We start from the raw sequence: 14,909 nt of genomic DNA, 5'->3' as shown, positions 1-14,909 counted from the left end.
GGCTAGATCCATAAGAGCCTCAAAGGAACTAGGACGAGCCACCCAGGCTAATTCATCCTTAATGTCCTCGTTTAGACCCCTGCGAAATAGAGTGAAACTTGCTTCAGAGGACCAATCCACTTCCTTGACCAGTTGTTTGAATCTGGTAACGTTTTTTAGCATATCCTGGGTACCCTGTCGGAAATCAAGTAAGCATTCTTGAGCACTAAAAACCTGTTCTGGGCGGTCGAACATAGTCTTGAGTGCCTGAATGAATCCATCATAATCATCCAGGAGGGCATCCCCTGAGTTGACTAATGGAGTGGCCCAGGTTAACGTGTTCCCTGTGAGGTGCGAGATTATGAAGCCCACCTTCGCACTAGAAATAGAAAAATAATCGGGCTTAAAGGTAAAATGCTCCAAGCAGGAATCCAGGAATCCACGTAAAGATTTTGCCGATCCATCATATTTGTCTACCACTCCACCCAGTAGCACACTGTCCTTGTTAGCGGGGTCGCGAGACAAAACAAGCTGCCTTAACGCAGCATTCTCAGCCTTTAAGTTCTGTACTTCAGTTGTGAGCTCTTGCATGCCACGCATGAGGTCCTGGACTGCTTTCTCCATAGCTGTATCTGTGTCGGTCGTTTGGCGTCTCAAACTGTCGCAAATCTCCCCCCCCCGTCTCACCTGGGATCGCTTCTTGCTCTCTTCCGCTAGAGGATTCCTCTTGTGGACGGACCAGGTCTTCGCTCGAGTCTCGTCCGGCTGCAGAGCGCGTTCAGAGTTCCAGGAAGGCCGCTGTTCCAGGATGTCCAGGAAAGTAGGTAGCGGTCGCTAAGAATGGGGATTCCAGGAGTCGAAAAGAGGGAAAGGGAGAAGGAAGGAAGAAGGTAACCAGGATCTTGGATAGAAGATTCGGAGAACAGCACAACACGACAAGTCACTACCTAAAGATAGCGTTGAGACGCGCTGGGCCGCGGGGGCGTGGCCAATTTATAGGACGTGCCGTGTGCGACATGAAAGCTGGTGTGAGGCAAGTCGCTTGTTGCGCCCATGTTGGGAGTAACAAGGAATACAAGCCCCGGCGCGATAAGGACCAGGAGGTCCAGAAGGGACAAGTTCTATGGGTCATGACATTTTCTACACCCAGGGTACCTCCCATTTCCTCTGCCCAGACCGGACATTTCAACAAACCAAAACAGGCGTTTGGAGGCGAACGCTATCCATTTCCTTACCCAACTATTTCACTTAACTATTTACGTGTATTTTTTTGCTATGCAAGTCATTTAGTCTGAAAATGTCAAGCCATAGAAATATTTTGACTGCCTGAAAATGGAATGACGCCCACCTTTTTATGCTTGGAACTTCCTCTGCCACAAAGTTAAGGGAGGCGCTGGTTCCCTCTGCCCAACAAGATCAGCACAAACCTAAATATTTTGTCAACATCTGGCCAGGCGCCAAACCCTTAGATCGCTGTTCATTGCGATCCTCCACCTAAGACAAGAGGGGCTGTACCCGGTAATGCCCGTTATGGGGATTCTGGTGGTTGTCTTGAAGGCCCTGCCTAGCACGCCTAAATCATGTCTGCTCCGAGAGGCTCGTAAGGTTCACTTTGTCAGTTTCATCTTCCAGTGGCTCCTCTCTTTAACTGGCAAATGTTTCATTGTATCTTTAGCAGTAACCTTTAAACATTGTTTCTTTTGCTTCTGTGTCTGTATTCAGCCGCACGCCCTGACCGCCATGGACTTCTTGGCACCGTTCAATATTTACCAAGCGCTCAAGCAGATCCACACAAAAGCTTTGCATTGGAGATATGGAAAATACAGGTCTTCCTGGAGAAAGACTGTCACAGCCTCCTTTATCTTGGCATGGCGGAAATCCTTAAGCCAGTCCGCGGCTCAGTATTGTGATCGCGGTGTAGGTTTTGATTCCTGCTGGCTGTTCCCACTCCTCCTGCAGTAGCAGTCCCTAGGAATCAATGGCGTGCCCCTTTGTTTGTCCTGTAGGCTGCCATTGCTGACCGGAGACATGCACGCATGCCCAGGTCAGAGGTCACTCCAGATTTACCACGTGCAGTAGTGAAAGGAACCGGTGCATGCAGTAAACCGCCAGAATCCTCATGAACAAAGCCAATCCCAGTAGTGATATGATATGATAGGTTATTTGTAACGCGGTTAATACCCAGAGGTTTCTAAGCGCGGGTCCGACCCGGGGATCGAACCTGCGTTGCTCCGCGTTGTCTTGCTTTCAAGCCGATCACGTTGCCCCTGAGCTATCCTCCCGAGTGGACGCGGTAGCGAGCAGGCTCATTCACGCTGATTGTCCGGGCTTGACGGAATGAGCCTGTTAACAGTAATGTGTCCTCTTTCTATTGCGGCTAAGGAGTGAAGTAGAATTATTATTTTCGCAGATAACATTCCAAAACGCTACACATAAAATCCAGTAGTATCATCATGGGTAATTGATTAAACGTCACTAAAAAAGGAAAAGAAAAAGGGAAATAACTCTGTTCTCGGATTCTGCAATCTTTAACTCGCCAGATGTTTTGGACTATAACTCCCATCAGCCCTAGCCAGCATAGACAATGATGGGGGATCATGGGAGTTACAGTCCAAACCACCTGGAGAGATGCATGATACAGATTCATGGGATGACCTTGAATGAGGCGCGCTGTAGAGTGCAAGCTACCCTGCTAAGGGCATCAGAACAGTGCATTTCCTACATGCTTACAATCCTCTGCTGCCAGGTGACACCGCACAGACTGCAGGACATGAAGATACATGTTCATGAGTAGACATCCACTTTAGCACATGTCCTGGCAATATGTCACCATGCTTCGGCATGGTAGCACAAAGGCACATCACATCATCTCCAAAGTTCCCCTTTTTTACCCCTGGTTAAGGCATTGTTCACTAACTCCCTTCTATATGCCTTAAGTAGCGCTTTCGCCTGTAGGTGTTTGAGCTGTAAAGGAAGCAATGAAGAATCAATGGCACACATATTGATAGCACCGTGAGATAGCTACTGTCTGATACACTGCAGTATGACATTAGTTCAGCCATCAATGACAAGTTTCCTACAGTAAACTCACTATAGGATCCGGCTCTTTCCTGCAGGGTATAGTCATACTCTATTTGTTTTGATAGCTATGACGGTATGGTCTTTGACTGCCACCTAGTGGCCAATTGTATGAAGTGCAAACTGAACTATTGCACAATGGGCCTCATTACGAGGTTGGATGTAGACATGCCGTTAATAAGGGCATGGCTAAACCCAAACCCCGGGTCCTGCTCCGGGTCCCGCGAAAGAGGAATTACTGGGCCATTCCGTCCTAGCAGGGCCTGCTAATTCCCCTTGCACGGGACCTGGAGCCAGTACGTCCCCATTTCCATTTGAGCCCCCATAGGGCTCAATGGGAATGGGGAGGATGGTAGCAGCGGTACCATTCATAACGGTACCGTTGCTACCATCCAGTTCTGCTCGCGGGTGCCACTCTGCACGCCTGGTCTGACAAGGCGTGCAGAGTGGCCCCCGCAAGCAAAACTTGTAATGTGGCGGCATGGTAACAAGGGCGATGGTAGCACTACCGGCGCCGTTGTTGCCTTACCGCCACAATCATAATGAGGCCCATTGGCCCTCATTACCACTTTGCATAATTAACGTGCCGGCATTACCCTATACTGGCACGTTTCCGCACCAGCAAAGCACATGTTTGCTGGTGAAGTGGCCGAAATGAAGCTACAGGTCATTCCGCTACCTCACCACCAAATAGTAGCCGGTATTACTGGTGCCGATAATACCAGCAATACCCCCATAGAGTCGATTTACCACTGTTACCAGCACTCGGAATATGGCAGACTATACACCGAACCGGGTGCCAGTAACGGTATTAGGCGGTCATTCTGAGTTTGGAGGTAGCCATGGTGCTATTAGCGCCATCGCTGCCTCCAAACTCGGGTCCAGGTCCGGGTAGTCAGAATGGGGACTTACCGGGTCATTCCAACCTTGGAGGACCCACTAAGTCCCCATTCTGAAAACCATTCCCCATTCCCATTCGAGCCCCCATAAAGCTCACATTTCTATTTGTTGTTTGTCGTACTGATTGAAATTGTAATTTGTTTTCATTTTAGAGTCATCTCACTATCAAGCAGAGCTATTTTTTAGTTTCTGCAGCCTGCGTCCATCGACACGACATGTTTCGCAACTGTTCTCCTACTATGCCACTAACGACACCCCTTCCTCCTTTCTTAGAGATCCACAAGAAGCAAGGCCACAAAACTGCCAGAAGGATGCTCTCATTACCTTACATGTGTCTCTCAAGGAGGCACCAGGAATCTCCAGGTTCACTCCATATTTAGGCTTTATGAATCAGCACTTACAGAGATCTCCTAATTTTGCTCCAGTGCAAACCTTGGTGAATCAGGCACAGAGGGTGTCAAGTGTCCATCTGCACTGTCCTCCACCTTGCCCTCGTTTACACTGGGCCTCATTACGAGTATGGAGGTAGCCATGCCGCTTTTAGCGGCATGGCTACCCCTATACCGGGTACCGGGTCCGGGTTCCTGGAATGGGGAATTACGGGGCCATTCTGACCTTGGAGGGTCCGGTAATTCCCTTTCGCGGGACCTGGACCCGGTACATCCCCATTCCCATTTGAGCCCCCATAGGGATGATGACGGACCCGTTGTTAGCATCCTGGTCTGCTAGCGGGTCCCGCTACGGACGCCTGGTTTTACCAGACGTCCTTAGCGGGACCCGCAAGCAGACCTCGTAATGAGGCGATAGAGGGTTAACGGCACCAGCAGCTCTACCGGCGCCGTTAACCCTCTACCGCCTTCCTCGTAATGAGGCCCACTGTCTTCCATCACAATTAGGCAAATGTTATCATCGACCACATTGACCACCCAGACCATGCAACAGTACCGCCATGGAATAATATGCTGCCAATACAGAAGAACAGACATCGGGCCTCATTACTAATCCAGGCACACCCACGTTTCTGCTCAGTATTTGCACTTTCTAGTGCACACGAGTCTACATTTCATGCACCAAGTACGCGTGGCGCTAGCCTTTAACATGGATTCCATAAAAGCAAGACTTTTGGCAGGCATGGGGGGGGAGGTGGGAAGGTGGAAACGTTCATTTCATTCCGTGCACCCGCACAATGCCTTGGAGTGTTAAAAGAAGTGTAAAACCACACCTAAAACTCTACGCATGGTTTGTACATGCGTTTTAACACTCTAGTCGCCTCATGTAACACGGGCGGGGGGTAAACAGAAGCAATGCTTTTATGACTCCTTTTTCACGGTCTGACAAGGCATAGGAGCGGCATGGAGCAGAGAGAAGCCCTCCTCCCACCCCCTGCGGTGACCGCCTCTCTCCAGTCTCGTTTTGTTGGACGCCCGAATTACCTTTCCAAGCAGCTGTAAAACAAATGGATTCCTATGGAATCCGCCTTGATTTTAAACCTACTAAAACCTAGTGGATTTGATAGGAATCTATTAATAAAGGCCCACATAGCCTAATTTACAGGCAGTGTTTATTTTTCACAAAACAGAGAGAAAACTGAACAGTAAATGGGACTGTGCACCAGTTTAGTCTTTAGTGCTCCACTGAGTCCTGTGAACATTTAAAAGTGCATGCAGGGGGCCTAGCAGTTTAGGGATGCTGGCATTACCCCTTTGCATGCTGTTAATGGTTTTAGTCAAATGACCCTGACCGACCTCAAAATGTCCCCCTGTGCGACAGGTGCACGGTTTCATTAACCAACATTTTCTCTTCATTGAGAATTTTAGATGCTCATATCTGTGCCCAAGTTCAGAATGAGATTAGTGAAGGCACTGGAAAATGATTATGGCCACCAAAAGAGGGTTTATATAAGTGAGGTGTTATGTTATAGTGCCTTTGCATAGCGCCTTATGTACCACTAGTATGATCTCAAAGCACTGTGGGTTGAACGCCCTCGGGGACCGTGGTCCGTATCACTTGAGGGAGTAGTGTAGCATATAGTGCTTTGGCAGCCAATGATTTGATTATTGGAAATGGTAATGTTAATTCTGATTAAGTGATAATGTCATAATTGGTGTAATATGTCTCACTAAGACCTGAAAAAAGAGAGTGGGTTGATTGGCAGCAGCATTGTGTCTTTACGGGCAGAAAGTGGACCACTGCTTGCCAGATGCCACAGTGCAGCCGACGCTAATCGCATGAAAATCCCGAACAAGTGCACCCAGTGGCCTGCCCGGGATCTTTAAAAAGGAAGGGCCCGGATTGCAAAACTGAACTTAGTAAGACACTTGATGTCTGCACTTACCCCTGCACTTGCCACATGCTGGCCGCACTCTTACCTACTGTTTTTATTTATTCTTTACTGTTGATCCTATACAGTGTACTGCCCCCACACTTACCCTCTCCCCTCCTCCCCTGCACTTGCACGATCTCAATGACACCTGGCCTGGTAGGATCGTTGTCTCTGTCTTCCTTCTGTTCCCCCTCCCTTGCCTCGTCGCACCTTGAAACACTTGTGTATAGGCGCGTTATAAATGCCGTATCATATCATGGGTTTCCTTCAAAGGGCAAGGTCCACTTCTCAGGGTGCCACCGTCAACCGTGTCTTGCAGTGCTTCAGTGTTTTGCGGGCACAAACATAGACTTGTCTACTGCTTTACTGGGGTGCCCACCTGATTGGCACACCCATGGTTTGCTGCTGACAAATGTTGTGAACTGTTGGTCAACTGTCATGAAGTGCTTGCGTTCGCCTGGCAACCTGCTTGTAAATCCTGCGGGGCCCTATAACGTTGTGGGTAAAAACAGCAGTAATGCAGCAGTAATTCTATTACCGCACTATAAGTTTGGAGTGATGGTGGTAGATTTGCCTCCAGTAAAAAGCTGGAGGCAAATCTTCCAATTTACTAGCAAAAATCAGCAAAAATTGGCAGAATTACTGCTGGCGGTCATTTTTATTTATTTATTTAATGTTATTATTTATAAAGCGCTAAGACAAGACTAGTAGGTATAGGAGCGCTTAAAAGACTGCCAATACTAAACAAAACCCGTCCACATTGGGTCCTAAGGACTCCAGAAATGGGGACTTTCTCTACCCTGCCACCAAATGTAATCACACTGTAAATCTTTGGGGCCAAGTGCCGGTAATGCTAAGGAGTTTGCGGTGCCCCACACCACCACTTTACCTTCAGATGTCACTGTGCATGTTCATGAGTCTGGCTGTTGCCCAGGAAAGTCACATTTCCATCCAAACCAGCCCCCTGTCCGATTGAGTTTGACACCCACGACAAGGTAAGAATGGGTTAATTTTAATGTCTTGGGCACCATCCAACTTTAGTAGATTTTCCTCATCTTAAAATAAATGGTACATGACTTTAGACAGTCAAGGAGTCAAACAGGCCTTCTGCGGAAAGCGGCACACGCACTTGTAGTGTGCCACTCCCCCTTTGGGCCAATCAGCTGTTCGACCACCCAAGAATGACTCAAGGAGTAACATTAGTTGGGTACTAGTAACACCTGTTATTTACAGCACTGGAAATTCAAAGCGCTATGCTAGGAAGCGCTATATAAAAGTCATGCAGTTATTCTTGTGTGGGACACAGCAACACCTTCCATTGTGGACCACAGAGGATTAGGCACTGTATGGACTGACTTCAATTTCATAATGCACATTATTGGTTTTGTATTTGCTGCGCCATACCTTCCTCTCGAAAGCATGACTGATATGTGTGTAACAATATTCCCAATGAAAAGACACAGACAAACCAAAACACACCCTTCGGTGACGGCACCAGTGTCAGGGGAGGTGTATTTGCACCCCAGATAGCCCTGAAACCTTACTAGTGATGCTACAAAGCAAAGAACAGCACAGCAGAAGAAACCTGAGAATGACACAGTGCTTAATTTGTAAGAAAATAAGTGCCAGGGCCCAAATATTTTCTAGCACGCTTGTGACACTGCGGTCGGGCAGTTCCCCACCATTGCTGCCACCACCCACAGCTGCTCCCCACAGTGTCGAGACATTTGGGGTTAAACTACAGTTCGCACCTGCTCATTAGGGTTGATGGATGCTCTGGCTATCATCACTTCATAATCAGTCTGAGACAATAAGTGCCGGCGCTCAGAAATAAGTGCCGGGGCAGAGCCCCGGCAAGCACCCCCACAAATAACGTACTGGGTGACCAGTGCAAACCAAGCACTTACCTGCAAAGCGGGCCTTTTGATGGTGTCAAGCAACAACCCTGCTCTTGTGGCCACAGCCGGATTGACGTCCTCCACCGCGGTCAGGAAGCAGCAGAAAGCGTGAGCCAGCGAATACTTAAGCAGGTGGTTCTTGGTCACTGAGTGGATGTCCAGGAAGCGGCACAGGACGGCCACTTTCTCAACTGCAACAATGGATGCAATACAGTTATTGATTGATTGATAGATATTTTATTTATATCGCGCTCGTACACAGGTGTTTCAGAGCGCGACAAGGTAAGGGAGGGTAATAAGGGAGAACAAAAACAACGATCTTACTTGGCCCAGTGACATTGAGAACGCGCAAGTGCATGGGAGAGGGAAAAAGGGGAAAAGTGCATGGAAGCGGGGGGAAGTGGAAAGTGCAGAGCAAAGGAATACAGATAAAAAATAAATAATAACAAGCAACAAACAGTGGTAGTGCAGCCAGCAGGTGGCAAGTGCTAGGTTTGAGGCAACAGACAGGGTGAGTCTGGTAAGTGCAGAGAGAATAAGGGGAGGGACTGTATGGTTACAGATACAGGCCCAGTGCAAAGGTTTGCCAGGAGGCAGTGCGGGTGGGTGCCAAGGAAAGCGAGTACCTGGGCCCCGAAGTCAGAAGGTAGGCCAGGAGCATGGTGCCAAGAGAGAGCAGATCAACAGGGGAGAGGAGGGGCAAAGGCAGAAGCAAAGAGGAAGGTCTTGAGGTGCTTCCGGAACCGGAGATGGATATAGTCATCAGTGGCCAGGACCGTAATAGTATAAGAGATAATAACGGTTGCCACAGCGGTGGACTATCCTGCAGGGAAATCAACAGAGTTCCGGACACTCCAATTGAGGAATAGCCAAACAGTCACCCTCACCATGCGTTGCCATAAAACACCCATGATCCCTCAACACTAAGAATGGTGGCTGGAGCAGATGGGGAGTTGTTGGCCAAAATATCTGGAGGGTGACAGGTTGGGTACCCCTGGTTTAACCCCCTTCAAAAGGCCTCTTTGGATATCCTTAACCCGCTATAACTAATTCCTATTTCATATGATGATACAAAAGTGATGCAGGATTAAATTGGACGAACAATGAGAAATGGGCATTCATACATTGCGTCCTGTTCAGTTTCCACAATTTCTTGCTATTTTTGATCATTGTTTACAATTGTGTGGCAATACTGCAACATATAGCACCGGGAATTCCTAGTTGGGGGCCTCAATGGTCTTGGATCTTGAACCAATCACGGTGAGAGGGAGGAGTGACCGAAAGACCCTTGTGAAGAGGAATGGTTCAGGACTTTCCTGGAACCTGAAGCGGCCTCATGGTTCTTGCAGATCAAATGGAACCAAGTGGCAGGTAAAAGGCTCAGCCACAAACAAGGCACTGTCCCCAGAGGCCATTTTGTTTGTGGGCATCATACGCCGCCAAAGGCCATACAGTGTTCGATTGTAAGGAAAGAGATGGATAATCAATTAACCTTAAAAGGCACATTGTAGGTTTTCTTTTCTCTCTAATATTATGTTGACATCAAAAAAGTTGTATCCAAGTCTTTCTCGACACACAAGATGAGTTGTTCCACAGATTCCACAGATTCCACAGATTCCACAGAATCCATACCTGCCAAGTCGGCAGGAGAGGAAATCCCTGGCCCTTAGCAAAAGTAATGGAGAATGTGCCCTCTGTAGCCAGATATTCATGTTCTAGAATGAGGGTCTGCAGGCAGGGAACGCAGCTTCCTTGTTGGACCAGTTCCTACGCAGGTCTAAGTTTTCATATGTTGTATTCCAGAAACATGGAAGTTGATATCTCCAGGTAATATATGTGTGTCTGTTCCCACCCCTTATTTACTGAAATGGCACTCCTTTACTATTTTTTTGTTACAATCTTACCTTTAAATACCCTTCTGCAACTGTCCAAAGATGTTCGATAACATATTTGAATCGAGGGAGCTGATTATGTGTGGGATAAGAGGGTATTGAATCAAAAAAACCAAAAGAGTAGACTGTTAGGATTACACTTAGAAGGGCGTGGAGAGGCAGGGATAGTGGGTACGGTGGGGAAGGCTGTCCCAGTTTTCTTCATTTGTTGGGGAGCTACCGATATACTCTTTTTAACATTATATTCCTGTAACTTTCACAGGATCCAACCTTGGACATTGTACTTTTGAGCCCCAGAGCACGCACTAGCAATTTACTCCCCTTTCTCCTCTTGCAACTCCTGCAGAATTGGCATTGCCGTGACACTAATATTGGTCGATATCATTAATAAATATGTTAAAAAAAGAATTGGGGGGCCAAAGCCAAGCTTGACTACCTCCCTTTTCTAGGTTAAATGGGCTAGTTAACAGCCACCATCTTCACCAAACGATCGGGGTATCATTAGCCGATGATTTGGATAAGAGGGGTGCTTTGAGTCCATCAATGCCAAATTACTGCGTATGAGATCTCTCTTAGCTATGAAGAAAGCAGTGTTCCCATCGAACCAAGATTAAATACTGATATGTCCTAATAGTCAAAGTTTTAATGTAAATGAATGAAATGTATTGAATCCGAGGATGTCGCCTGTAACTCCCTAGGGGGAGACCTCTCCCGGAAGTCTAGGACAGTACATACACAATATAGGGACTCCCTTGCAGGTGACACACAGGGAGAGGGTTATCTGGAGAAGCGGTTTCCCTGTGGGGTCAAAGACAAACAATATCACAGGGTCCATCCGACGTAATACATCCTGCACCTTCTTTCTCTATAAATCCTTCTTATACCTGCTCAGATAGAACTGACATGTTTTATCGCCAATGTACTCCATCTGGCTTGGCCGACAACTTTGAGAATCCAAAAACTTCCAGATATCAGACATATAGCTTTGAGACTAGTACTAGGGGAGGATGAGGACCGCGAGTACAAGGATTATGCCTGAGAAACATAATGAGCGGTCTAGACTCCAGAGACCAGTGATTGGGCCGAAGCAGTATAATTATCCTTCGTGGGAGTTTCTAAGGTGTTCCGCCTCTGCAGCAGCTGGGAAGGGGAGAGCAAGAAGAGGGCTAGCCCCTGGGAAGCCGAGCACGGAGGGGAACAGTGCGAGAGAGATCCCCGACGCCAGGACTCCTTACACTACTACTGTGAGAGACCTCCAGGCTCCCATTTCACCGGCGAACAATCCTAGTACCCTGATAGAAGCCTGAGAGAGTTGGCTACTTTGCAGGAGGAGTTATTGAAACAAGGGATAGATAACACCGATGTGCGAGTCGAGGACCTGCACCTGCAAGAGAGGGTCTGGGACACTGAGGAAAGCTCGAGCGAATTGTCTACTTGGCAGGAGAGTGATAACGCCATTGTGCGATCTCGAGGGCCTGCACCTCACAGAGAGTGTCTGGGACCCTGAAGTAACACAGAGACAACTGTCTAATAAGCAAGGGAGTAAACCTAAGCAAAACAACAGCGTTGTGCAAGTCGTAAACGTATACACATATTAGAAGGCAATTCATAAAAGGCTTCCATTTCTAATAAAGAAGATAACGAAAACCTTACATAAGAATCTCATAATTTGGCAAGACGAAGAATCAAGCCAACCATTTTCCTGGAAGTCTGGGCTCCGCCCACTCAAGAAACCAAAAAGCAGGAAACCTGTGACTCTAAGACTGATAAAAAAGGAACCTCACTTTTATAAGACCTCCAGGTGGGAGGAGGCCAAGAGGGTGTACAAAGGCAATCCTTCACATACTAAACAGCATTAAAGAAGAATAAGTAGTGTAGGGGGGAGGGGCATCCCCCTAGCCTTTAGAACTCTGCATTTTTGAACATTACTTTCTTTATTACTTAAACACCAGCAAAGCAGAGAAATTTTCTGTTTGGCGAAAATACGATGAACACTTGAGGCTTTGAGAAAAGACCTTCCTTGCACATTTATCTTAGAGTATTAGTTCTTTTCACGCAGGCAAATCCCGCCTAGAGACAGGGACAGCGAGGCCTTCTTCAAACCCTTTTATTATTTAATAAAAGTCTTTAGCCAAAATCATGCCACCGTTGTGTCCGACTCTTACTAGAGGCCGGAGGACAGCTCAGGGGCAACGCGTGTGTCTAGGAAGCAAGACAACGTATAGCAACACAGGTTCAAATCCTGATACCGTGCTTAGAAACTGGTTTCTGGTATTTAGTGCATTATACATGAACAATTATAATTATTTCTGACTTCTTACAGAGCCCAAGAACTTTGATCTAACCTAAGGACGTCCAGATGTGTTGGCATACAACTCCCCTCAAGCATAACCAGGATAGTCAATGGTGAGGGAAGATGGATACTGTAGTCCAAAACATCTGGAGGGCCACAGGTTGCCCGCCACTACTCAGGTAGCCTGATAGTATCATTTGTTTTCCATAGACTGATTCATTGTGGCACCGGCCTGGTGACAACATTTGGGAGTCGTTCTGCTCCTTGCACTCCTATGTGTCAAACCCTGGCAGTTCTTAAAACAAACAAAAAAGATACATTGTTCAGTCTTGGTAATTTCTGCAAACAGAGAAACGGTTTTTGTGGGAACATCTACCAACAAGAGTGGTATAGTTTTGAGGTCTAAGCAACATAATAGCTCAAAAACCTAAGATCTTTGATGGAAGGTTGTCTGTAGTATGTCCTCTGGGTGAACGGGGTAGTTGTGAAGATGGCCGCCTTTTAAACGCAGAGTCGCGTCTACTTGCCCGATGCGATTCCTGTACGCCAGTCTATATTCACCATTTTGGTCAGACCCGAATGAGGGAACTAAACACTGTACATAACACACTAAAACGAATAGGTATTGTGTTTAAGAACAACATTACGGGGCAAACTCAGAGGGTGTGGGGGGAATGTGCCTTACAAGACGCGCGTAACATGCACAACTAAAAGCATAGTAAGAGCTTTTGAAACTTTGTGACGCATAGACGATGTAGAGGTGACGCAGGAAACAAAAACAGCTCCTGCAGGGGAAAATCCTGCGCGGAACCTTCGAGGGACAGAAGTCATCCATGGGTCTGGCCCAGACGTAGCAAGCAAACGGCGCCGGCTGCTTACGCTAGCAGACAGCCTGGCTTCAGGAGACCACAAGGTTGGCAGGTCCTTGTTACAGAGGTGACACTTGCAGAGAGACTGTGCGTGATGACTCCCCTCCAGAGAACATTCACTTGGGACCGGATAGGTCAGTAATGATGGCGGTACGTCAGTGTCAGCAAGGCTCACCCACAGGCACCCCTGCTGAGGTCCCACACAGCTGGCAGCCTTAATAAGGTCCAATAGGAGAATGTGTCGTCGTAAGGGCATGGACGTTTGTTTCCTCACATCAATTGTCTCACTTGCTCACTGTAATTGTAATTGTTATTTATAATGCGCTTAATACCCAGAGGTTTCTAATCGCAGACCCAGGAATCGAACCAGTGTTGCTCCACGTCGTCTTGCTTCCAAGGCGAGCATGTTGCCCCTGAGCTATCGTCCCGAGACTGGTTCGGGTTCTTAGCTTAGTCTCTTGCCATGCGCCACCTCTCCGATATCTCAGCAGACCCAGGGATCGAACCTGTGTTGCTCCGCATCGTCTTGCTTCCAAGGCGAGCATGTTGCCCCTGAGCTATCGTCCTGAAACTGGTTTGGGTTCTTAGCTTGGTCTCTTGCCACGCGCCATCGCTCTGATAGCTCAGAGACACTGGTGCCAATGGACTACAGACTACTGTTCTTGAAATCATGCGCCCAATAAGGTTGAACACTAGATGGTGTTGCTTTTGGTACCAGGCAGAATGGATGACCTTGCAGGTTGGCCTGGATTCCCCTTTTTGGGTGTCGGGGCACCAAAAGTAATATGTACATTGCTTTCCCACCTCTGGGCGCATATTGGATGAAATACAAAATAATCAAATGGAAAGCTGACCAGAGGAAACACCAGTAGTCTTTATTGATTTACAGCTTTGCATCAACATCATTTCTTATGGGTATTTTTCAGTACATTTGCCAGCATCCCAAAATACCATCTGGTTGCACCGGGTCCGCTCGCACATCAGGAAGTAGCTGATGACCCTGCTCTTCGAGGAACGCTCAGCGGCCGGTCAGGACAGGTTGCTGACAACACACTTCCCTCTCTTCCCTAGATCCTCCCCCTACCATGTACCCTTCCCTTTGCGTGCGCAGGTACCCGCTTCTCTCTTCCTAGTGTCATTGCAACATCAAACATCTACATCCATGAGTAAGGAACATCCAAAATAATTCCACACCAGAACATGTTTTCTTCTTATTAGAATATCAAAAGGCCTGGGCCCCAGGTCCAACCATCAATAGACCTCCTCATTCTATGCTTCTCCTTCTTTCTTCTCACTGTGTAAAGCTTTTCAGCCAATCAGCAAGTTTGGAATGGAAGCTCTTACCACCTGCCAAAGCTGCATTCGAAGCTTCCCATTGTGTACTCGGGAGGATACCTCAGCAGCAACGTGCTCGCCTTGGAAGCAAGACACGCGGAGCAACACAGGTTCGGTTCCTGGGTCCACGCTTAGAAACCTCTGGGTATTAAGCGCGTTATAAATGACCTATCATGTGTACACACTAGGCGCCGGTCGAGAAGTCATGGACAAGCTGTGTCACGGGAAAGCCCAGATGAAGCTGTGTTAGGTAAGATACATCTTCCTGACCTGTGTGAACCGCAGAACATTTTGTTTCTACTGATGGATTATTTTTCCTTATACCTCTGTGAGTGGGAATCT

At 47.5% G+C, this 14,909-nt stretch overlaps 1 protein-coding gene across 9 annotated transcripts in view; it reads right to left on the bottom strand.

Annotated features, from left to right (window-relative positions):
- Positions 1–14,909, bottom strand: part of UNC79 (unc-79 homolog, NALCN channel complex subunit) — a 538,994-nt gene that overhangs the window by 303,329 nt on the left and 220,756 nt on the right. For all 9 annotated transcript variants that reach the window (XM_069637971.1, XM_069637972.1, XM_069637973.1 and 6 more), the window contains one exon: positions 8,188–8,369. In XM_069637971.1, the coding sequence (XP_069494072.1) occupies positions 8,188–8,369 (182 nt within the window). The remainder of the gene's footprint in view (positions 1–8,187; positions 8,370–14,909) is intronic.

This window comes from Ambystoma mexicanum, chromosome 14 (assembly GCF_040938575.1).
Source record: "Ambystoma mexicanum isolate Mex_15411 chromosome 14, UKY_AmexF1_1, whole genome shotgun sequence".
Taxonomy (NCBI): domain Eukaryota; kingdom Metazoa; phylum Chordata; class Amphibia; order Caudata; family Ambystomatidae; genus Ambystoma; species Ambystoma mexicanum.
The sequence above is the reverse complement of the archived record's forward strand: the minus strand, read 5'-3'. Positions and strand labels throughout refer to the sequence as shown.